The sequence below is a fragment of the Oryzias latipes genome, chromosome 5 (genome assembly GCF_002234675.1).
Source record: "Oryzias latipes chromosome 5, ASM223467v1".
NCBI lineage: Eukaryota > Metazoa > Chordata > Actinopteri > Beloniformes > Adrianichthyidae > Oryzias > Oryzias latipes.
The window spans coordinates 29,407,521-29,433,192 of NC_019863.2; the positions used below are offsets into that span (position 1 = coordinate 29,407,521).

Sequence of the window (25,672 nt, forward strand, 5' to 3'; positions counted from 1 at the left end):
AATATAATATAATATAATTTAATATATTCCGGACTCATGGTCCAATATGTAAAAAAGAGTACACAGACCCACTACATTAAAAATTAAAAATACACAATGTCAAGAATACACAAGTTGAGGTACAGTATATAGTTAATAAAAAATTAATTAATTAAAAAGGATAAGAATAAGTACCAAGCTAAAAAGATTACATATACATACTACACCATAAAAACAATAGTTACAATGACAAATAAAAAGACAGTCCCTCCAGTGTTTCCATAAATTTGACTGGAAGCGTATGGCACTAAATCTAATTGATACTTTGACAGAAACAGGAACCTGAACGTTTTCACTGAGATGTTTGGGTAAAATGTTTACATAAACATATCCTCCCTGCACTTTCAGCAGAATATGTACAACTCTGTGATGAAATCTCTTGAAATGTAACAATTAATGTTAAGTTTAAATGACCTTAATAAATGGGTATGTTTTGAATGTGGGTTTAGTTTAGGGTGTCTTGCAGTTCCTGACCTCTAAGGTTAATGTTCACCTTTTAATAGATGTCTACCTGTCATTTAGATTACATTCTCATCTGGAAAGATGGGAAACAAATCTACATTGAGCCTTGGTTACTCTGAGTTTGTTGTATAATTGCATGTGGTTTCTGTGCCCCCCTTTTAGCTGGTTAAGCTGTGCAGCGGCATGATTGAGGCTGGCAGAGCCTATGTCAGCGCCAATAAGCTCTTTGTGAACGGCGTCAAAGATCTCTCCCAGCAGTGCAAGAAAGAGGAGATGATATCGGTGAGTGCACTAAATAACACCGAGCAGTGGTTGATATTTCTCTCCTGGGCTGAATACCACATTCCAGTGAATCTCCACATTAGTGCAGTAGTTACTGTAAGGTGGTATAAACACAGTTGTCCAAGAGCAGCTGCTGTGGGTATCAAAAAAGTGGCCAACTGGAGGTGTTTAAAGTGATGGTTTTATGGAGCCGCAAAGAGAGAAACCTGAAACCCACTTTATAGTTTGGAAGGAAAACATCTGACATGAATTGAAGCCATGCAGAACACATTTTATTAGAATAGTAGACACAGATGGTTTTCATGTCAAGTAGAAAAACGTAGCTGAACACGTTTTGCACCACTTGCAGGAATGCCTGGAAAAGTGTGGAGAAAGGCTGCAGGAGATCGTCAACTACCACATGGTAAGAGCGTCCGCTGCAAACGCGGTTTTGGCCTCAGAAAAAGGCAGACGGAGCTGCAGTCAGCACAACAACATTTACCTGTGCTGCTATTTCTAAGCAAAGGCATTCATTCTGTTTCATTAGGAGGACGACACTAAAAATACCTGACTCCGGATGTTCAACAGGAAACGCTCTGTTTTAGAAACATTTTCCTGTTATCAGACAAGTAGAACAGCTTTTACCAACTTTGATTGCAAATTGATATAAATTATGACAAAAGGCTTCAAGAAAGTTTCATAAATAATACTAAAAAATCATTTTTGTGGAATGTTTTCTAACATTTCAAGCGATTTTTACCCATAAATTTACAATTTGACTTCCCCTTTTATATTACTAATAAGTTTTTGCATGCCTACTCCTTTTAAAAAAAACAACAAAAAAAAAAACACTCATCATTGTTTGATCAATTTTAAAAGTATTCTTAGTGGTCTTTTAATTATGAATCTAATAAAAATCTAAAACCTCTTTTAAAGGACATAGTTTCTGCAGACCGCCAGGAGTTCATTAGAAATTCGCTAAATTTTGGGCAAGACACCAAAAACACCATTTCCATTGAAGTGGGTCTTTAAATCCTTTTACAGTTTTTTTAATGAATAAACCTGAATTTAAAACTGTTTGTTTTTTAGCGTTATTCAGTTGTCAAATCTTGAAGGAAATTTTCAACTTTTTAGATTTGAGGTTTTTAACGTAGATAAATGACCTTTGGTCAAACAAATGTTTCTTGCCGTGCAGCTTTGGATTGAATCAGTTTAAGCATTTGCTGTATCGGCGCACCAGCTGTTACAGCACAGAACAGTAGTGTACTAGATCACACAGATGACACTGAAGAACACAAACCAATGTCATGTCTAACATTTTTACCCGTAATCTGTTTTATTTATCTCCAACTGTGTCCGCTTCTCCTCCATTTCTGGTTTCCAGCGAGAGCCTCATGCTCGCTCGTCTGTGACCTTTTCAAATCCAAACTCTCCAATCTAATCCATCAGCAGTACAGATTGATGGGATCTTCTCCGAGTTTAATAACTGTCCGCCGTCGCTTGTAAATTGTCTTTGTCTCCGTTCATCCTCCCACTCCTGCTTGGTCAATACTCTTTATTCACTCAGTCACTTGGTTTCCTCTAAAGATGTCCCATTTCTCTCCTCTAGCACCCCAGAATTGCTCCAACAGCTTGTCTGGCAGACGCTTTTAATAAAGTCATTAAAAAAGAGGAGGAAAGGGTTGTAGAGAGCGGAAATCTGTCTGTTTCAGCTTTCAGTTCTGCACAAAATAAGGCGACAAGAAGAACAGCAGCCATGTTTACAGCAATCCTACAGGAAACCTGGCGGAAGCTTGAGAGAATGAAATGAGGATGAAATGCTCACATTTTAGAGGTGTTGTTTTTTTATTAACACCGACTGTTTCTGCAGGAAGACAGGTGTGTTGATTCCAAACATGTTTTCTCATCAGAGACGTTTTTATGTTTTTGATGCAGATTTGAGGTTTGAAATAACATATTTACTATTAAAAAACATTTACGAGGAAAGCACAAAAAAGTGCAGCTAATAAAGTTTCTTTTATTGCTTGTTTTCCCCCAGTCTGGATGTCTTTGGCAGAAAATCTAGCACTTTTATAGTTCACAACATTTTAAAAAAAAGTTTCTGGCAGTAACCCTTGTGCTATCCTAGGCACTTTAACGTTGGGAGTTGGGTCATCTAGACCCACTAGACAGTGCTCTGAACCTTTTTTCTTCAATGATTTGTGATCTTCACTGGTGTCCATGGATTATATGAAATCTTTCCACCTTTATCCACCTTTGTCATGGTAGGGAGAACACGCCAATGCAAGGGTGGTCTCATCTAAGATAGCACAAGGGTTAAAACAGTAAAAATAATGAATCTGTCATGGCATTTTCATCGTTTTTACTTTTATTCAAATAACTGCAGCTCAAGAAGATTTGATTTTCATCCGTTATTTTTATCATCATAAGAAGATGTTTTAAGAGTGTGCTACTCTGGGATAATCATCCTTTGTACTGACTGATGGCAGCTTTGCAGATTGAGTCTAAAGGAGGAAAGTGTCTTATGCTTATTCTAACTCGCTGTGATCCCCCGTGAGCTTGGGTCTGAACGCCATATCTGTGAGCCCAGACCTGATTCCCTGAGGTCATCAGGCGGCGCAAGGTCATTATGTGATGGAGGCTTACACATGGCCTAAGCCTGTAATCTGCAATGTGGATGTCTAGGGTAAACAAGGGTTTGCTATAGAGTGTAATCCACTGTGAATGTTGTTTAAACAGTTTGCATGTGCGATTGATTATATTGTTGACAGAAATTAGGTGCACTCCCTTTCGTGCAAGCAGACAGCATCTGCTAAATAGGAGCAAAAATGCATGGAAACATTATTTTACTAGAAATGTATGAAAGAAGAGGAAATCTTCTGGATAAATAAATGCAAGAGGAAGCAGGTGAAGTAGTGGAAGGCTTGCATTCAACAGGAGAAGAAGTGCACCATCTGCCTGTGGCCTCTTTTAATGTTGTGGTTTCATATTGCCACCTTGTGGTGGAATGTTGCCACTGCATGTCACCTTTCTGTTTGTGTTTACACTTCTTCCTTTCCTCTGCCAACAGATTTTGTTTGACCAAGCTCAGAGATCCATTAAACAGCAACTCCACACCTTCATTAAAGAGTGAGTATCTAATAACCTTTAAAACATTTCCTCCCGGTGCTAAAAAAAAAAGATGTTGTCTATGTTGTCATTTATTATTTAAAAAAGAATAATTATGCCCACATTTAGAAACACTGCAGGTTATTTTGACCCATTCTGATCATCTTTTTTAACTATTTTCAGTGTTTCTGTGTTTTTTATATTTTAATATGATTATGCTGTTTTTGGGCCAAAATGAAAAAATAACCTGTGTCATTTTCTAGGACATAGTTTCTTGAGAAAGTAGAAATTCACCTCTGAGTTGTAGGTGGAATTGTTACCTTGGAGCGACCCCGCCCCCCTTCCCCTCCCCATTGCAGCCATACAATCTTTTTCAGCCTTTTTTCTTGTGTCTGCTCCTGATTCACAACGATTTGAATAAAGAAAAAATCTGAAATGAGCTTAATTTTCTTAATATATGACCCCCATAATTATAAAAATGCCACAAGAACGCGTTAAAAACACAAAATTGTTCTGTAAATCTTCTGTTCCTCCAGAGACATACGTAAGTTCAAGGACACCAAGAAGCAGTTTGACCGAGTGCGGGAAGACATGGAGCTGGCTCAGGTGAAAAACGCACAGGCACCCAGGAACAAAGTGCACGAGGCGGAGGAAGCCTCTCAGGCCCTCACCCTCAGCCGCAAAGCCTTCAGACATCTGGCCCTCGACTATGTGCTGCAGGTGAGACTCTCCTCCTCCTTTATCTTCAGTGTAGGTTTCCTGTGTCATCCTGAAGGGGGGGCTGACACTCCACCCTCTGAATTCACGCCTCTAAGGTCAAATCCGAATTCTTCCCCTACCCCTACAGCTTCTCCCTGACCCAACATTTAGCCCTCATGACATCAACGAGCTCTGGGTCCCTCTGCCGCGGGGGTCTCCCATTCAAAACATTATTTTGGATACCCCTATCCCTCCAAATACCCCTATACTTAGAGGGATAGGGAGAAGCCAGAGGAGTAGGGGAAGAATTCAAATTCGGCCCTCAGTTTTTGAGTTTGTAGAAGCTGACGCAGTTTAATTAAATTACATGCAGTAACTCCCAACAGTGTCATTACAAATTGATTTCCTCTTTGTTTTTTCTGCAGATTAATGTGCTTCAGGCTAAAAAGAAATTTGAAATTCTGGATGCGGTACGTAAAATTAACCTTTTCACATACATTCTGTCCGTGTATTTATTCTGCTGCACATTTGCATGTCTTTTCTTTGTTTTTGTTTTTTTAACTTGTCCTGTCCAACAGCTGGGCAAACAGATGAGAGCTGAAGGCCTCTACTGTTGGACGTATTTTATTTTAACAACAGGGGTTATGAATCCTCTGACACACCAGAGGTATGTCTGAATAAACCCCTTTTGTAATTGAAGCCAAACTTTATTCATTTTAATCATATTTGAAAATATTTTGTGTTGGACCGGAAGGAAAAGGAAAGGAGGGAAGAAGAGAGAGGGATGTTAGGGGGGGAGGGGGTGATTATAGATGGGGGGGGGGGGTAAAACCATTAAGCAGCATAAATCAACAAGTTTCTGGATGGTTATACTCATTACGGTGAGGTTCAGATGTAATACAAGTCCATAAGGGCGGGGCCTGTCCACACACACACTCAGATGTCATAAACATACCTGTTGGCTCCAAAAATGTTCACATGTCAACATGTACAAACAAAATACAAATATCGTTCACATACGCATACGTTTGCATTCAAACCAACTAGTGTGAAACATTTCATTCAATCACGCAAAATATTAGTGCAATGGTGAGCTAACACCTGTGCTCAAGTGAGTATTTATGTTCCTCTAAACTGGATGATGGAATGTGAAAAGAAGAAGGGAGAGTGCCCAGTCATCCCTGCACCAAGACCCCCACCACAGCAGCAGCGGCAGCCAGAACCCCCCAACGCCCGCAGGGTAGCAGATAGAGAACAACCGCCCCCCGGGCCAGGGCCAGCAGGACCGCCACAGGGGCCCCCAAAGCATGGGGGGGACAGAAAGTGCAAGCTCCAGCCCAACCAGGAGAGTAGCCCCCCCGCAGCACCAGGAGGGCCCAACACGGGACCCCGCCCCAGAAGAGAGTCCACAGCCTCAAACAAAAACCTCATCACCACCAAGGAATTATGTGCATCCCCCAACCCTAGGTATGAGTCAGGATCCCCTTAGGGAGACCCTCCCAGTGCTCCAGGCAGCCACCCACCCACGGTTTGTCCAGGAGAGAGCAAGGCAGGGGCCAGCCGTCCCCGCCCAGGAGGAGGGCACCCAGGAGCAAAGGGGGTCCACAAGAAGTGTTGTAAACATGGCCCGACCAGGCTCGCCCACAGTTAGAAACTTGGCGAGGCTCAGCGCTCAGGGGCAAGGACCAGAGCCCACAACACAGGGACACGGACACCCCCAGACTCAGGTGTAATGTTGCATGTCTTTTCTTAATGTTCTGCAGATGCTGTCCTTCATGAGAGCCCAGTACACTTTGTTTCAACAAGGTTACAACATTCTGGATGAAATCGATCCTTATATGAAAAAACTGGCTGCACAGGTGGGCAGAAATAAACAAAATCCAAACAATTATTTTACTTTCACATAAACAGATCATGTAAAGATTAAGTGGATTAACTGACCTGACTTTTTGTATGCGACTGTTTATCTTACTTGTTTGAATAAAGTTGGACCAGCTCGTCATCGATTCCGCCATGGAGAAGAGAGAGATGGAGCACAAACACGCACTCATCCAGCAGAGGGTGAGACAGCAACACAACGCTAGGATTATTTGCCATTTTCCTAAAAAGCTCATATCTTCTGCTCCAAAAATAAGGGCAAACACAGCTTCTCCTTTATTCCTCTTCATTATCTTCCTATAATTCAAACAGAAGCATCTGCAATATTCATTTATAGGACTTTTTATGTATTAGGCAATGAAGCTTTACTGTCAGATTACTCTCAGATTCACTTGTTTTGTGTTTTTGTGAAGAAAAATCGTAAAACTTGTTTTTGTTTTTTAAGATGTCATATTTTCAGAGGTTAATAGCTATAAATTCTACTTGCTTTACTTAAAAATAATATATCAATTAGAAAATTCTTCTTATCCAGGTTAAAGTACAAAAGTAACCGGCAAAAAAAGCACCCTGCATTTCCTGAAATGAATGATGTCAGTAAAAACATAAATAGAAAACACTTATGTTCAAATTTAGGTTTTTGGATATGTAGAAATATTATTTTAGCTATATAAAAAGCAGTATTTCCTTGTTAACAGGCTTTTAGAATGGTTTGGCTTTTTTTTCTAAACCTTTCTTTATTGAGTTATGAATGCATTTTTTTGATTTCTTGAATAAATTTAGTGCAAGTATTACTACATTTAACTTTTCAACATATCAATTTTTCTAATAATTGTTATTTTGTTAAGTCCAAGATGGGAGATATGGTTGAAGAAAATGTTCCCTAATTGGAATAAAAAAAAGGGGGGAAATATTTTAAAACTCCACTCTCTTCAAGTAAATAAAGATTGAGACATGTTGCTGGATTTTCTCTCATGAAAGCTCCACTATGTCTAACTTCTTTTTTAGAATTTGAACATCCACCATAGTTATCATTTGCAAAAGGAATGAATAACAGCCTCACTGGTATTTGTCACATGTATTTGTCATACCTGACCCTCAAAGGTACACAACTTCCTTTTACCATCAGCATTCTTTAGGCATTTTTTCATTATCTCTCTTTCAATTATCTGGAAAAATTGTTTAGAAGAGAAAATGAAAGAAAATAAGTGAAAGGTAATTAAGTCCTGCAGTTGTTTTCGTTAATCCCCTATAAAAAGCTTGATTCTGATTTTAGCTGTCGTTTAAAAGCAAATTTTAGTCTTTTTTTTTTTAAATAACAAGGACTGATTTATTGTTGAGAACAGACTGAATACAAGGTTTCATAAGAAGCCGTATTGGTTTAACCTGTAGATCAGTGATGTATCTGCAGCTCACTGCTCAGCAGTCTCATTCATGCACAGATGCACAAAAATCACCCATCTGTAAAGGAAGGCAGCGCTGTAAACATGCGAGCAATTCTGCCTGATATGGCTTTTCTCTTTAATCCGTTCGGTCATTGAGTTAAAAAGAAAAATGCTGCCAAACCCGATGGCACTTTCAGCCACCTTTCTCTGGAATTAAATTTCACTTGAAGGTTGCAGAAAGGTTTTAGTTGACCTTTCATAAATAAACCATCAATCCTTTCCAATATTCTGTGGGAAACTCTTCAGTCTGTTGAAATGTGTTGGGTTTTAGGACACAGAAGTCACTCAAGTAGATTATTAGCTCAAATTTTTTGCCAAATGAAGAAATATAAACCTATTATCGTGTTGTTTTTTTTCTCTCCCTCCAATCTGCATCGCTGCTCTTCATTCTTCCAGACTTTGATGCAGGTGAGTTAACTTTGCCATTTTCTTTAAACTATGATATTTTCTGATGAAAGAATGTGACAGGAATGCGTGATTGTTTGTGTGGGTCAACTCTAACAAAAGAATTGTATGTAGTCATTTTGTTTAATTGGAAAAGCATGACTTCCTGGCAACCAGTTTGACTCACGTGTAGATGACTCTCTTTTGTCTTTTGTGAGTTCTTCAAAGACTGGAAAAAGGGGTCACGTCTTCAGGCTATAACAGAAATAATATTAACAACATGTAGCTTTACATAATGGGCAATCTTTAAATTGCCTAGATCTGACAAGTGTAGAAGAGGAAGAAAAAAGCAGCTGATCAGAAACTGTTGGTTTGTATCTGATGAGCTCTTTGTTAATCCAACAAAAGTCAGATGATCTGAGCACAGCTGGCAGGTTAAAGCAATCCTTTTTCATATCTGGTTACTGCTCGCTTAATCTTTGGGCCAAAAAGGTCAAAATGTCAAGAATAAAGACGTGAAGGTCCTTGATGCCAACCTCCATCCCACCCCCTTCATCCCCTGCCAGAGTCAACAGATGGCATCACGGGGCACAGCAGGGGTATGAATGTGAGGCAGACAAAGAGGGCAGAGCAGAGAAAATGAGCTAAGGTTGAAGAATCTGCCAGGAAAACCGCGAGAGAAGATACGTGCAGCTCCCGCAATGTCATGTTACCTAACAGTTGGGTCTGACTGACATGATTGTGCTAAAGCGAAACCCAATTTTCCACTGAAAGTCAGTTCCTGGGCCAAGGTATGCAAGTCACTGAAAAACGTTGTAGGACTCTTTTTTTTTATTTTTATTTTTTTTTTACAAAATACCCCTGAGGAATAATAATACTGTAAAGATCCGGTGATTCAACACATCCAAATGCTAACTGACTGATGAGCATCAAACACTTCCTTTCAAGAGAAAAATAACTGTCTATCAGGAAGACCTGCTATGAAACGAGAAAATTATAGGTGCTAGCATTCTGCATGAATATTTGTCTTCTGACTAAATGAGGAAAGTTATATAAGCAAAGCAGTCAGGGGCAAATAGCAGCTTACACATTTTATAGACCCACTCCGATCAGCTTTTGATCTATTTCCAAAAGCAGGGGTCTTTTCATTCTGATTTTGCATTGATGTGGGACATACCTGTAGTTTCTGCAGAGCGGCAGTTGTTCATTAGACATTCACCTCTAAGGTGTGGGCGGGACTTTTGGCACGGACTGTTGTGTACACTCTCTCCTGCTAGCCTACGGCCCCTCACAACCTAACATTAGCGGTGCAACAAAAATGGCGAGCAACATAGGAGCAATCCAGCCGTAAAGTTTGGAGCCAGATTCCAACTTGGATGAGGAAAACAAAGACGTTCACGGATCTATTTGTCTGCAAGTACATGCATTGGAATGGAGCACAGCAGGGAGCTTGTGTCCTGCCAATTATAGTTTGTATGTAACAACTACAAGCTTTTTCAAATGTCATTTTTTGTCAGTTGGAGTGGGACCTAAAATATTCTCACCCCGTTTGTCAGTTTTTTACCGCAATCCCAGATTCACTCCGTACCCAGATTCCTTTCTTCTCTTGCGATTCTTTCACATGTGCAGGACTTCATTGTGGCTCCCCTGGGGAACGTTTCCTCCTCTGCATCCTCCTCCATTGTTGTCGACAACTTTTGAAGTCCCAGAGCAGCGCAACAAAGACAGATGCACAAAATGTGTTAAACAACTGACTAGACAGATTTAGGTTTTTACACTAAATAAAATTATATTTTAGTCCCTAAAAGAAAAAAAAATGCAGTTTTTATTTTAAAGTGAGTTTTTAAAAATGAAGATTACTTTATCCCACACGACCTTAAATGCCCCTTGAACATCTCAACCACAGCGCCAACTTGGATTCAATCTACTTCTTGCATTGTTTGAAATAATTAGCTCTTACCGTAGTGCAAGATCTTAAAATAGAAATAATTGAACCACAGCTCAATTGTTGCCAAATTCCCATTTTGCTGCTTTGAAAGGCACTTTAGAGTCATGGCCACAGCGCTCAAAAACTTTTTTCAACAGTTACTTTAGAGACTTCGAGACGTATTAAGGTTTTTGTGGCAAACATCAAACATGTTGAGGACAAACTTGTGTTCTATAACAGAGAGGAACATATTCCATCTCTCTTTCTCCACAAGAATTTAGACCAGCAAAAATCTGAATATTGGGAGCAATTAGATGACCAAATATGTGGCTATTTTTTTTATTTCTTTGCTAGAATACCGATTATTTCCATCTTTCTGTCGTGTTTTTGGATATCTGGTGTCATATGGATGAAATTAGCTGCTCCTGTGGTTGGAGAGTTGTCCTAAAGCGCTCATGGGTCTGCAGAGGCCACTACATGCTTCTGCAGAAGAAAACATTTGGCTTCAAAGTGGCAAGCCTCTGCTCTGTATCGTTTGGCTTTGCATTTTCATTTTCCTTAATATGCAAATTCTCTGGTGTAAAAGATCTAACTATAAACAGGTAAACATGAAGACTAAGAGGACCACACCTGAATAATTTAGGTATTACTAAATGCCCTGGAATGACAGTTTCTCACAACTATCCTATGATCATTTGAATAATCTGATTACTCCAGATAATGATCAGTATATGGCTCCAGTTTTAGATTCGGGTCCTACACTTTGTGGGCCCCTGTCTGCTGCTGGCTAATTGATTTAAGGTGGGAAGATGCTGTTTGTGCAGCGATTATGTCAGCTTGATTGAGCAGAAACAGTTTGGGTGAGCTGCAGACAGATGGGGGAGCTGACACACACCAGAAATTGTGGCCAGGGTTCGAGGGTGAGCCCTAAATCCTGCCATGGGGCGTTGGCACGTGCAGATCTGTCCGGGGTGTTCAAATGCAACGTTTGATCTCCTGCCGATGCTGAGAGGTCAGAGGGGCACGAGTGTGACAGCTGTATGGTAATGAGCGCTCGCGGCTCTTCCACGCGGCCAGAGTGGCCAGGCAGGCACCGGCGTGCTAGTCTTGGAGGGACACACTTGAGCGGGGCTGCCTCCTGGTTCTTTTTGGACTAAAAAAATTATAATTTTAATACTTTTTCTTGCAATAGAAATCAAAATGCTGTTAGATGTCAGTTTGGTGAAAAGGAAGATTTTGAGCAGGCTGGACTTTATGCTGGTGAGACCTTTATTCTTGAATTGACTTTCTTCTTGTCTGAGTTCGTTTTAAATTTCTGTATTTTTCTAACTTTTCATTAGTAACTTGTTTGCATTTAGATCACTGGAAGCAAATCCTCCTAAAGCCTACAGGGCAGTCCTTGTGTGCAGACTTGTATCTTGTTTAAAGTTCAAGTCTCACATCCCGGAATGTTTTTTTTTTCCATTTCAAGTGAAGGTTTTTTTTAACATTTATTCCACCTGGAAAAAAAATTTCAGATGAGTTTATAGGAGCCCTCATCCCCATCCTTGCAGTTCACATCCATTAGTGTGCTAGGTCAATAAATGGACCCTAATGACCTCTGATGTCTGATGTGAACATGTAAGCCTTTTTTACATAGATTGAAAACACTTTGGGTGTTTCTGTTAGAGTTTGGTGGTTCTAAAGTGTTTTAAGTTATTGACAAGACCAGAAAAGTACTACAAATGCAGACTAATTACCATTAAAATAATCAATTGCTTCCTACTAGATCAATAATGCTTTTAACAGAGTGAAAGGTACTAGCATACAAAGGTAAAAAAATGTGCCTGTCATTTATAGGTGCTGCTTGCCATATTCTGAGGTATTTCCAAAGTAAAAGTCCTAAACAACAGTGAAACCTAAACTGGTTTGAGCCTCCCGGGTTTTTGTTTCATCAAACAGGTGGCATCTGGCCTTAAATGCCTTTGTTGGTAACTAAACAAACTTAACTTTGAAGAAGAATTTATTTGTCATCTAATCTGGTCGCTGGAATAATGGAGCGCTTCTCACACAAACACAAAGAACAAAATAAAACCCTTTCTGATATGTTTTTTTCTTTAGCTTCTGTAATTGCATCCTGGCTCTGAAGGCTTCATCCGGGCTGCTCCACGGCCTCACTGTGAAGTTCATGGGGTCAGGGGGTTCTGGTCGTTTTCTGCAGACGCCTGGCGCTTATTCCGTTTGTTCTTCACCCAGGACTTTTCCTACGATGAGCCCAAGCTGGAATTCAACGTGGATGCGCCAAACGGGGTCGTCATGGAGGGCTACCTGTTCAAGAGGGCCAGCAATGCTTTCAAAACATGGAACAGGTGAGGCAATAGTGAACATGAATGCACTCAATGAGTGTGTGGCGTGCTCACATTTAAAAACGTGAAACTTGAGTTGATTTTTATCTCTTTTTTTTAACCAATATTTTTTTTGCAGACGATGGTTTTCCATTCAAAACAGCCAGCTGGTCTACCAAAAGAAGCTTAAGGTAGCAGGTTTTGCATACTGGTGTTTTTGTGTGAATGCATGACCCGTAGAAAGAAGTCTGTTTGGTGACTTGTTCTCTCCTGCCTACTGTTTGTTTAGAAGCTAAATTTGCATGTTCACGTTGTTTCCTGGGCGTTCTTCTGACATTCCCCCTCTGCGGTTGGCAGGATTCTTTGACAGTGGTGGTTGAGGATCTCCGGCTGTGCTCTGTCAAACCATGTGAAGATAATGAGAGAAGATTCTGCTTTGAGGTGGTTTCACCCACCAAGTAAGTCTGCTGGAATTTGCATGTTGGCTTCACTTAAACATCATTAAGCCTTGATTACAAAAGGGGTTTATTCAGACATTAAAAAAAAAAACATCATTAAGACCTTATTAAACCAAATTCAACCACGGTTGTGATTATTTCCCCACTATTGAGCGATATGCTATAAGTCAAAAAGGACACCCAGATGAGAAGTTTCTTTGCTGAATTCTGCAGAAGCTGCATGCTGCAGGCTGAGTCGGAGAAGCTGCGACAGGCTTGGATCCAGGCGGTCCAGGCAAGCATTGCCTCTGCTTACAAAGACATCGCAGACAACTATTATATTGAGGTGGGGGAGACGTTTGGGTGCAGTTATTTGAATTAGACATTTCTTTTAAGGAACTGACTTTTAACCGTTGACCCTGAATGCACCCCAGCGCTTGGACCGGACAGCCTCGCCCTCCACCAGCAGCATCGACTCTGCGAGCGAGCCGCGGGAGCGGGGGGAGAGGGCCGATAAGGGACTGCGGGGAGGTGGGGAGAGTCTCCTCCAGCGGGTTCAGAGCCTTCCAGGCAATGAGCTGTGCAGCGACTGTGGCCAAATGGCTCCGTGCTGGGCCTCCATCAACTTGGGAGTGCTGCTCTGCATCGAGTGCTCGGGGATCCACAGGTACGCCTCTTCAGGGTGATAGAAATAAGACAAACTAGTTTTTCAAAGCAGTGCATCCCAAGATTTTAACAAGGAAGAATTGTCTAAGAGAATTTATTTTTTGACTGACTAAACATGTTCCTATCTGTTTGTGCTGCTCTTTAGCCTCCCTTGCTTTTTTACCTAAAAGGTTAAGGAATCTATGGGAGCGTATTGCATTTGATAAAAACAAACAAAAAAACAAATCAAATTTTTTTCCAGATCCTTTTTTTCAATGTTTCTTTTTTATTCGTTTAGTTTTTTTAGATTCTTTAAGATGTTTTTTTTAGATTTTAGTTTTTAATTTTCCTGAATTGTTTTCTGTTTGTTTTTCGAGACTTTTTTCAAGATATTTATTTGTTTTTTCAGAATTTAATTTTTATTTTCAACGTTTCTTTTCTTTAGTTTTTTGGAGATTTTTTAACGCAGTTCTTTTGTTTCTTTTGAGATTTTAGTTTTGGTTTCTCCTGAATTTTTTAGTTTGTTTTTGCATATGTTGATTAATGGAGAACTTGTGTGGAATCTGTATTAACATCAACAAGTGTCTCATATGTAGTTTGAATTGATTGTCTTGAGTTTTTGAATTGTCTGGGATGTTTTGGTGCACTTTATTGACGGTCCCTGCCTGTCTGCAGCTTAGACATGCAGTAGGCGGAGCCTATTTGACTAAAAACTCTGATAGTAATTCATTTTCTGCATCACTACCAACTAAAATTGATCCTGGACACAGACGTGTTGTGGCTTTTGGTCAGTTTCTATTTGCAGCTTGTAGTTTTCTTGTAGTTTCTAAAAAAACAGAAAAGAATATTTTGAAAAAATGAGTTTGACAACACCAGATCTTTTTTTTTATTGAATGCAATAAACTTCACTAAACAAAATATTTGCTTCTGCATTCCTTCACACACATCTTTCCTTGTAAGTTGTTTAACTGCTCCAACTAGAAAAGATGCTTCATTTTTAAGATACCTCTGCCCTCGTGGGCAAAATCCTTTTTTTCATAAGCAACACTTTGAAAGTCTAAACAGAATTTTAATTCAGCCCCGTGTACGGTCCCATGGGCCATTAAATAAAAAATGTGCAGTGTTTAACCAAATTTTCAAAACTTCCCGAGCCTCTCGGATGTGGAGAAGCAGATAAAGCTGCAGATCGGTGTCCCCACAGGCAAAAAAAGTGCTAAAGGAAACTTTTCATGCACACCGTCTCCCCTTTTCCATGTTTTTGTGTCTTTTAGGAGTTTGGGTGTGCATTTCTCTAAAGTGCGTTCACTGACATTAGACTCGTGGGAGCCCGAACTGCTCAAGGTATGTTTTACCAAACGCGTTCTGCCATCTTAATCTCAGCAATAATGAGTAGGTTCTAAGTTTACGATGTCGTACAAATCATGGTTTATGACTTTCTCTTGTATTGTTCTTTTTTTCCTCCTTTTGCATTTAGCTGATGTGTGAGTTGGGGAACACTGTGATCAATCAGATTTATGAGGGAACCTGTGGTGTGTCTGGTGTGAAAAAACCTGGACCCTCCAGCTCCAGGTTAGTCCGAAGCCCACACTTGAATCTGATTTGGATAAAGTTGTTTTTGATATTTTGGGTCAAATGCTGCAGATTTTCTTTAGTTGTTTGTTACTTCCTACAATACTGCAAGCAAATTTCCTTCACTGAAAAACCCACTCCAATGAAAATGCTGTTTTTTGGTGTTTGTGGCATTTTGCTGATGATGGAGGACATTTATAAGAAAATTAAGCTTAAAGTAGCATTTCTGAGTTTTTTTATTTAAATTGTTCTGAACCAAAAAGGGAAAAGGGGACGGGGTTGCTCTGCGGCAACAGTCCCGCCCACAATTTAGAGGCAAATTTCTAGAGAACTGTATCTGCTCTGCAGAAACTTTGTCCAAAAAATCAACACAAGCTTTTTGATTTTGGCTAAACAATCATAGTTAAAAGATCAAATGATGATTGGAGTGAGTCCTCAAAAACTATAGAATCTTTTTTTCTTTTCTGATATTAAAGTATATACTCATTAAATTAATAGAGGAACTAAGAACTATTGATAACCTCCCCCTTCAGGCAGGAAAAAGAGGCCTGGATCAAAGCTAAATATGTGGAAAAGCGCTTCTTGAAGAAGCTGAGTGGCAGTGAGGCTCTGGTGGAGAGTGAGAGGAAGTCGCGCCCGTGGACAGTGAAGAAGTGCCACCGACACAACAGCTCTGTTCGGGCTCCCAACAAGGTCCGACGGAAATACCACCGCTATGAGCCTGGAGGAGCAGCACCGGCAAACCTTTCAGCAGGTCAGTGTGGATCATATTCTGTGATCATATTCGTTTTCTGGAGTTTACTGCACATTCAAACTATTTTTATGGTCTTTGGTTCTTTTGTAGCAGCGGCAGCAAAGTTTCGACGGGACTCCCTGTTTTGTCCTGATGAGCTGGATTCACTCTTCTCCTACTTTGACACTGGCTCTGGGCCTCGCAGTAAGTCCTCCACACAGATGCACGATCCAAAGGCCTGGAGCTCTTTGTGTCGTCACAGTGGTTTCTTTCAATTAACCAGCAGTTTGTGCTGCACATACAGGAGTATTTTATAGTAGTACGTGTTTGTGTGGCGCAGTTGCAACTGGGTAGCGTTTAATGTGTCCTTGGCTTGGCGATTTTTGGCCCTGCAGGTCTCAGCAGCGACAGCGGCCTGGGAGGAAGCACAGACGGGAGCACAGACATCCTGGTTTTTGGCTCGGTAGTGGACAGCGTAACAGAAGAAGGTAAGGAGACAGTTACTGCAGAGGGGATTTGTCCAGATGCTGCAAAGCAACTGTCCTATTGTTGTCCATCCATCACATTTCTTTGGTTATTTTACAAAAACTGTAGTTACTATCATCTTCGTTCTCTTGTTGAAATTCTCGCCTGCAGAGGAGTCCGAAGAGTCGTCCAGTGGCGAGGTTGAGATTGAACAGGAAATTTCCTCAGACCCCGAGGACCCCAGAGAACTACACCCCGGGGCGCTGCTCCACCGCTCAGCCCGTCTCCACAACTTGCCACTCATGGCAGAAGCGCTGGCGCACGGAGCTGATGTGCACACTGCCAGTGAGGAGGAGGAGGGCAAAACGCCACTCATTCAGGCTGTGATCGGGGTTAGACGCTACACTGCTCTCCAATTATTTGTCTTTAGTTTTTAGACACTGGTAATATTAATAGTCAAACAAATATTCGTAAACAAGGAATTTTCTGCAAATAATAAAAAAGCAAATCGCCATCATCACAGTTAAGATCAACCCCAAATGTGGGTTTTAAGGATTTTAAACAACCAAAATACGCACCTCACTTTCACATTTCATTAAATGAAATAATCCTGTCTTTGCTTTCCTTTCCTTTCTTTTCCTGCAGGGCTCTTTGATAGCTTGCGAGTTCCTCCTACAGAATGGAGCCGATGTGAACCAGAGGGACATGAGAGGCAGAGGGCCTTTGCACCATGCTACCTACCTGGGCCACACTGGGTAAGAGACGCCAAAAAAGTTGGTTAAAAAGTTGGTTCCCTCCTCTTGTATGTGTGATTTCTCTGGTCCTCAGAAGCTCGTTAAATAGAAGGTGTTATATATTTAATGCCAAACAGAAACTCCAGAACTCCTTGATTAACCAGTCTTTAGCAGGAGTTTAAAAAATAAAATAATCCTTTGAAAAAACAACAATTAATGCCGGTAAAGGGGGAATCAGCACACTGTTAAAAGAAACAATACGCTGATTTTTCATAAGTTAAAAATAAAAAAGGGAAAAAAAAGTGCTTTCATTTTCTGACTATACCATGAACAACACACCTTTATAGACTAATATTTTACTCGTGTTGCAACATGTTTTTTTTCCTTTATTTCGCAACATGTTGATCTATTGATGGCAGCAGTGGAAATTCTGAATGTACGTTTTCTTTCTCTGAAGTGAATCAGCTTTTAAAACTGGGGCATAAAAAAAAAAAATCCCTGAACCACAAGAAATACCGGGGAATATAAACCACAAACGTGCCTCAGCCTGTGGTTTTCTCTGAGTAATTTTACTATCTAATCTTTAAGCCAGTTTTAGAAAGTTCTGATTTAAAGAGGAGTATTACAAAATCTATGTAACAGAAACTAACTACATTTTTCTGAAATCTTTTGTACAGTCAGGTCTGTCTGTTCCTCAAGAGAGGAGCGTCGCAGACGGAGGTGGATGAGCAGGGTCACGATCCCCTAAGCATTGCTGTCCAGGCTGCCAACGCGGACATCGTTACTCTGTAAGGCATTGCTTTGTATCGCCATTTGTCGCTTTAGGGTCCAACTGCTGAACGACAATTTATTAAAAAGGTGTAATCTTTGTTTGTTTGGAACAAGCAACAAGTTTTGTATTAATAAAGCAAAAAGCTTTATTTTTTTAAACATTTACTTTTCTTTTTTCTATTATGAAATAAATCTGATATATATTTTTTATTGTCTGGTATACAATGAAAATTAAAATGTTATTTTTGGTCGGTGTGTTCTTCAATAATAAAAGAAAAAATTTCCATCCATGTAATTTACAGCTAATAAACAGTTTGTTATTCAGACATTAAAAAAACAACATAATAATTTACAACATGTAAATAAAAAGTTCATTAAAACAAGAACTTGCAATTAATCAATTTACAACTAATAAAAGCTGCATCATTCATCAAAAATAATAATAAATAAACACTGAACAATAATTATTATTGCTTTTTTTAAGTGTATTGTTTGTGATAGTTATTACCTATTTTTATTATTACCTGTTTTAATAGAGCTGTGGTACCATGATATTCTATTCTATTCTATTCTATTCTATTCAAATCCCTGCAATCCTTATTTATGTAGGAGAGTGTAGTAATAAATTTTAGAGCAATTATTGCTCTAAAATTGCAGAATTTTGTTGAATTTTATGTAAATAAACAAACTGAGTGCATAACTGTTACCGGAAATACATAAGTCTTCAAAGTAAAATGTTGTTTTTTTTATTTAAGAAAAAAAAAAAAGAAGAGAGACTATAGTTCAGTTAACTAAAGTAATTTATGAAATACAAATAATTTGTTTTAAATATATAAATAAAAATAGATTTAAAAAAATTGAATAGAAAAATAGAATACAAAATAAAATGAATATGACTTTAGGAATCTTGCAAAAATCTTGTTAACATTTTCCCCTAAAGATTATAAAAAGATTCATTTTGTAAACATGTTTTCTGTTGGAAACACTGTTGAAAGGACTGTGAGTGTTTTTTAGTTGTTCCAGTTTTTACTGAGATGTTGCTGCCTCCTCACTTGCTGTCTTCTTATCAGTGATCTACTGGAGCTGTGGTCAGCAAGACGTTAATGATGGAAAAACTGTGGAGCAAATTTACAGGATTTGTTGTTAAATGATCCAAAGAAACAGCGAGGATTATGTTTTGTTTACTGCTGAAGTTAACCAGGAAGTTGACTGAAGATCTTTACATTGTTTAAATTGACAAAAACTTGTCTTTTTTCTTATTTTAATATTTGTGTTTCAATTGTATGTTGTGTTGATTCTGATCTCCTGTTCTTTTTAAAAACAAAAATTATGTTGATTTAAAAACATTATTTTAATTTTCATGCATCTGGTGAAAAGACAAACATATAGCCTCCGTTCAGACATGTTTAGATTAAATAGAAAGAATCGTGGCTTGATCGGTGATTTGTTGATCTTGATTCGTGAATCAAATCGGATTGCCAGTAATGATCCACGACCACATTCATTATTATTTTGTGTTGATTACTAGTATTAATTAATATAACTGTGAAATAATGTAAAGAAATCCATCTTTGAACTCATCAGACTTTAATGAAAAAGGTCATTTTGATTGAACAAATATCTGGCAGCATCTAAATTAAAAAAAAAATCAAATTAATCCAACTGAATATTCATATTAGTCTTATACTGAATTTTTACAAACATTTTGTACCTTGAAAACTGTCATATTCATTCTTGTTGGTGTCTATGAATTTTTTTTACATGTTCTTCATTAACCTCCTCCCATCATCGCTGCTGTCTTCTGAATTTTTTTTTCCCTCCTTCTCCCACCTCTATAGGTTGCGTCTGGCACGAATGAACGAGGAGATGCGCGAGGCGGAGCCTCGGTTGGGTCAGCCAGGTCAATACCCCAGCAGCAGCCCCACTGAGCAACAGTATAGAAAGTGCATCCAGGAATTCATCTGCCTCACCATAGACGAAAGCTAGTGCTCCTTCCTGCCCTGAGGAGCCCAGAGCGGGCTCTGCTTGTAACTCTGCTCCCTCCGACTGAGAAGCAGGCGTTGCTGTGCAGAAGTTGCCGCTAGACACTGATCTAAACTGTGCTGCTTCCGTAGATCTGGGCTTACAGGCAACTTCTTGTGAACAGAGGAGACTGTGAGGTCATAGGGGAAACCCCCTGATGGAACGCCATCCACCATCCAGTCATCACCACCTTCACTTCCTGCGGCCTCTGCTTGTTCTTACTTGACGCCACTTGTGTTTTTACTAGCTACACATAATAATAATATCACATCTGCTTTTGGGGTGTTTTTGCTAACAGGGTCATTCTCTAACTTTTAACACAACTTGTAATGGAAGTGGGGAAATTCTCACCTCTGCATTTTGCTGCATTAACCTTCTACACTGTATATCTATCTATCTATCTATCCAGACCATCTGTGCTACTCAGCTTTTGCCCATCTCTTCTCAACCACAGGTGTAAATATGCATATTTAGAAAACGTAGATGCTGTAACTGTGGCATGTGGTGACATAAAGGTACGTGTTTCATTACTTAAAGAAAAAGTCTAGCTGCAGTGGAGGTGGCTGGGGACGATACTGTGACTTAAAAAAATGAAATAAAATAAAAAAGTGGCAAGCGGGGTCGTCCTGCTTGGTCGGATACTCTGCCGTCGCAGAGCGAGTGAGCAGGAGAGCAGACGAGCGCATGTGTCCGAGAATCCAGAAAGAGACTATTCATAGGAAATGATCCATCATGTATAAGAAAAAAGAAATTGCACTTTCCTCATAGACAGTGTTATAATTGTGTTCATTTTCAGGTAGTTTATTCAATGTTCTTGTCTAGTTATTTACTGTTTGACTCTTATTTTATTTATCAATCCAGAGGACCAGTGCAATGCATTTTTGGATGCAGTTTAAATGTTCATGATTGTCATTAAGTCATATAGTACAAATCCACGACTTGGAACTTAGAAGAGAGTTTTTATTTTATTTTCGTTGGCATAATGTTTTCTAGTCAAAATTAATGGAGTTTCTCTCTGGAATGGCCTTAGAAAGCTCAGTGTACACATTTTGGCAACTCAAACCCACTGCTTTTAGCTATTTTGAATAAATAAAAGTCCACTTTACTGTTTGTAAAGTTGCGCAAACTAAAAAAAGAAAACACTACAATGCAAAGAAGGTGTGTGAAAGCTGGACTTAACCCTTTTCCTTTCATCCCAGTGCTCAGCAATTTTATTAAAGACCCACTCCGATCATCTTTCGAGCTATTTTCATAATAGTGGTTGTTTAAATATAGTTTTGCCATTTTTAGCCAAAACCTATGTCGTTTTCTAGGACATAGTTTCTGCAGAGCATCGGGAGTTCATTAGAAATTCACCTCTAAAGTTTTTGGCGGGACTGTTGGGGCAGAGCAACCCCTCCTCGTTGCTGAGAGCCGTCTCTCCCCCTAGCTTACAGCCCTTCACACCCCCAATTTAACATTAGCTGTGCAACAATAATGGAGCTATCCAGCTTTTAGCCACATTCTAGGTCAGACAGTTTCAAAAGGCAATTTTTGTTTTGTCTACTCCTGATTCAAAGTGATTTAAATAAAGAGGTACCCAAAGATGCGATTTTAAGCTTAATTTTCTTTATATGTGTCCTCGGAGAACATATTAAAAACTACATTTTCATCGAAGTGGGTCTTTAAGGGTGAGTGACAGGATGCTGCCGACGCACTTTGAAAGCTTCCTGTAAATACTCGCAGAACTCCAGGTGTGTTTACTGTTTGGTGAAAATGCAGGGAAGCACCTTTTTAATAAAAAAGTCATGTGATCCCTACGCTGCCTCTTCCTCGTAATGTTAAGAACTCAATATGGCTTGCATTCTAGCATGATGAAATAACTTTTCAGTAATTTGATCACTTTGTGCAGTGCTGTGAAAAAGCATGCGACACCACGACCCCCCTGTGCTTTCGTGCCTCTGTGCCACACTTTCATCCACAGAGCAAATCTGTGGCGACTTCTTCATTTGACTTTTTTTTTGTTTTTCTCCATGTTGTGGTTTTATTTTCCTCTGCCGAAGACAATTTCAAAAGGGAAAGTGTTGGAAATGTTGTACTCAATGAAGGTGGTTGGCCCACAGAGACAAGTAAAGCCAGTCTGGAGGGTGACGTGAAGCTGCTGTGACCAAACGGGCCGTCACCCTCATGGGAAATGTTGTGTTCGTTGTGCGTATTGCCATAGAAGTGCTTTAATTGGTGCGGTTCCAAGCAAACATGATGTAGATAGGACACGTGTATTTTATCTCGATGCCAACTGCCTGACTCGGATTTCGGTCATAGATCCTCTGTCTGATCTGTTCTTTGTCTTTTTTTGTTGTTTCAAAAAAAAATCAAAGGAAAAAAAAAGCTGTTCGGCAGAACTGCAATTCCAAAGTACTCTGAGGCATTTCTGATGTATTTTGACCTTTGAGTAGTTTGGAATATTTCTTCCTTGTCTTTTGTCACACTTGGAAAGGCAGAAGAAGAAAAAACAAACAGTGCATACAATAAAACTTGAGAAACTCTTGATGAACTAACCTTACTTCTTGCTTCCTGCTCTCATTATTGCTTCGTGTCTGATTTCTTCTCCCAACAGTAAAAAAAGACAAAAATAAATGTTTTTATTTATATATTTATCAGTCTTTGAATAATAAACGATGTTGGGAGAAAGCAGTCTTTAAAGACCTTTTGGTGATAATTTCCTTGCAGTAGTTGACTTATTTAAAGTGATAAAAGGGAACACTTTTGAGCAGTAAATAAAACTGAGGTCAACATATAAATGTTTCTAAACTGCTACACCACGTTAAGATCTTTCACATGTTTCTTAGTAGTCAGAATTCAGAATCGCTACACCTGAAATAGTTCAGTTTTAAACTTCAAAAAGCTCAACCAAATGATAACTTCCATCACGATGGAAGTTATTTTTCACCCAACATTCAAGCTGATATTCAATTGACAATTGAATTTGAAATTTGATGGTGATATTTGAAAATGCATTTTGTGGTCTAAAATTACATTTAGAGTTGTCATGTTTTTGGGGGACCATAACTAAAATGATAATTTTAGATTTTACAATTTTTTATGCAATTGATAATAATATATTAAAAAAGTACTTTTCAATTCCTTTAACGATAATTTTGAACCAACTTAAAATGTATTGCATTTCATTGTTTTATGGTCTTTTTGTGTCAAAATCCTGAAGACATTGCAAAAAATTGCAGCCCCCTCCTATTTACATTTTACAGGTTATAGTGCTTTTACTGTCCCAAAATCCAAACTAAGAAAGCATTCTGTCAGTCAGTCTGTCATCACTGGGCCCCACCTGCCTGCATTTGCTAGTCCCGCCTTCCCTCCCTTTTGAGGATCTTGTCATCACTGAGGATGGAAATACTTTACTTCTCACAGCTCCAAGCCTAAATTCCACATTGAATTGTCAAATGTAAAATACCAATTTTGGCTGATCAATTTGAATTGCCGCTTGATAAATGGATAACAGTTTGACTTATGGGTTAAAAGAGCTTCCACACCTTCACTAAAGAACATTATTGACCATTTATATCTAACGTGTGTTTTTAACAAAGTCAACAGAAAATAAACACAGTTTGACTTCTCACTGCTTGTGTTACCACAGGGGTTTCTTCAAACAGCAAGAAAGTTAGGAAAAAGGATGTGCGGGATAGAGTGAGTGAAGCATGCTGGGTTATGAAAAAAACCTCAATCAAATCAAATCAATCTTTATTTATATAGCACTTTTACAACAACATATGTCACTCAAAGTGCTGTGCATAAAATACAATAAAATTTAAAAACAAGATGACAAGACAAACAGTGCCGACACTCATAAAATGCATTTTAAGAATGTGTTGACAGACTCCTCGTCATCAGGAGACACAGCGATGTAGAGTTGAGTGTCATCAGCGTAGCTATGAAAACAAACGCCATGCCTCCAGATGACCTGAGGGAGAAGCTGCAGTTCTTTTTGCTTTGGTGGTCTGGTGGTGAATCGGGTGTTTTTGGCTGCTTTCTTTATATTAAAATTTTCATTCAAATGAAATCATCTATCAGAATTATGTCCTATTACATATTTTTAGTGTTTTTTTCTGCTCAATTAGTGCAAAAATAACTTTACTTACAACTTGTACATGTTTCATCTGACATAAAGTCGTTGATACTTTTGCACATTCAGGTTTTTTTTTTAATCCCTAAAGGTGTACACTGACATGCCCTGGCGTGACTTGCCTGCCTTTTCTTTCCTTTTTTTTTTTTTAACATTGTGAACCACTCTACATGCAAATAACTTCTATTTTTGTCCCGTCATGTTTGCATTTAGGAATGCAATGTTGCTGCAGATCTGACTTCATAGTTGAGGAATGATCCAACGCTACAGAATGTTTTTGTTTTTAGTTCAAGCTTTTCTCAGAAAAAAGAAGAAGAAGGCTTGAGAGGGATTTTCTTCATCACAATTTCACTTCCATTTGAATATAGTCTTCTGTTGACAAGCCCAGATCTGCTGAATTTGCAGACAAGGTTTGAAAATTGCCTTACTTTTCTAATTGTATTAGTAATAAGCTATAATCTGAACACTTGCATTTAAATATGAGAATTTAAATCTTGGTTTTTCATTTGGAATTTACCAGGAAGACTGCAGCCATGCTTTTTAGAAATCAGATCAAAGGGTTGCGACTTCAGAAATTCTGTAAGAAAGTCAGCTGGTGCCGGTGAGTGAGAGTGTCTCCATAGTTAGAAACAAAACAAATGGAAAATCCACAAATTAGCAACACACTTTAAATTGGTTTTGTGTGATTGTACTCAGATTGCGAAACCAATAAGCCAGGTGTTTACCTCTTATCTGAAAGAATGGAATGATGTGCAATATCTGAGATCATGTTCCAAAAGTGCTGCACCTGGAAAGCCAGTCTCCCATTTGTCCTCTGTTAAGTTTGAAGGTCTTAGATCTTAAACTTAATGAAAGGTCAATAGAAAATCTTTCAGGCAACCATAATAATTGTAATTTAGAAGAATAGAACTTTCTGAAGGTCTTAAACAGTGTGAGGCGCAGTGAGTCACAGGATGTAGCCGAGGACATTTAGACACATTTAGGAAACTCCATAGTTCACAATTGCAGTCCAGTGAGGTACTATACTGTGGGGAATTGTTCACAATACATTAAAACTAAAAATTGTCAGGAGCTGGATAGTATCCTTAAATCCTCCTCGCATAAAACTGCCAACACATTTTAGTTGCAAATAAAACAAAAAAGTTTTTTTTTATTACATAAAAGTTGTTAAAAAGATTCTGAAATCTGTTTTTATATCAATATATTTTGTATGTTGTACAAAACTGCACTGTTATTCCTCATTGTTGACATGTTTGTCATTTGGATTAATAGAAGGCCTTAAAAAAAAATCCTCAAACCCATTTGGATATTTAAAATCATTTTAGTCGTCCAAAGAAAATTTGGAGATTTTCCACTCACTTTAACTTCTCAGAGTTAGTCTTTTGTGGAGACCACTTTCAGACCAAAACTTATTTTCAAACAGTGCCATTTTTCACCACTTCTAAGAAATACCTGTCCAGACTTTCCTTATATCTTTTGCACACCTTTATTCTCATGTGAGAACACACGCTTTTGCCGCTCAACATTTAAAAACAGGTTTATGAGGCGAAGTATGACTTAGTTCATTCTGTCTACAGTTAACCATAGGCCAACCTGGTTCACGTTCTTGCACATCACACCACATTATTTACAAGACTCCCACTTAACTGACACTG

At 38.9% G+C, this 25,672-nt stretch overlaps 1 protein-coding gene across 1 annotated transcript in view; it reads left to right on the plus strand.

Annotated features, from left to right (window-relative positions):
* Nucleotides 1-22,442, plus strand: part of LOC101163810 (arf-GAP with coiled-coil, ANK repeat and PH domain-containing protein 3) — a 54,330-nt gene extending 31,888 nt beyond the window's left edge. Inside the window, exons 3-24 of the mRNA XM_011475550.3 lie at nt 664-783; nt 1,133-1,186; nt 3,833-3,891; nt 4,407-4,590; nt 4,995-5,039; nt 6,333-6,428; nt 6,556-6,630; nt 8,286-8,297; nt 12,436-12,548; nt 12,664-12,715; nt 12,882-12,982; nt 13,196-13,307; nt 13,396-13,628; nt 14,878-14,947; nt 15,081-15,175; nt 15,709-15,929; nt 16,020-16,112; nt 16,295-16,396; nt 16,545-16,765; nt 17,019-17,128; nt 17,785-17,895; nt 19,717-22,442. Coding sequence (XP_011473852.1) covers nt 664-783; nt 1,133-1,186; nt 3,833-3,891; nt 4,407-4,590; nt 4,995-5,039; nt 6,333-6,428; nt 6,556-6,630; nt 8,286-8,297; nt 12,436-12,548; nt 12,664-12,715; nt 12,882-12,982; nt 13,196-13,307; nt 13,396-13,628; nt 14,878-14,947; nt 15,081-15,175; nt 15,709-15,929; nt 16,020-16,112; nt 16,295-16,396; nt 16,545-16,765; nt 17,019-17,128; nt 17,785-17,895; nt 19,717-19,864 — 2,427 coding nt within the window. The 3' untranslated portion in view covers nt 19,865-22,442. The remainder of the gene's footprint in view (nt 1-663; nt 784-1,132; nt 1,187-3,832; nt 3,892-4,406; nt 4,591-4,994; nt 5,040-6,332; nt 6,429-6,555; nt 6,631-8,285; nt 8,298-12,435; nt 12,549-12,663; nt 12,716-12,881; nt 12,983-13,195; nt 13,308-13,395; nt 13,629-14,877; nt 14,948-15,080; nt 15,176-15,708; nt 15,930-16,019; nt 16,113-16,294; nt 16,397-16,544; nt 16,766-17,018; nt 17,129-17,784; nt 17,896-19,716) is intronic.
* Nucleotides 22,443-25,672: the final 3,230 nt, after the last annotated feature.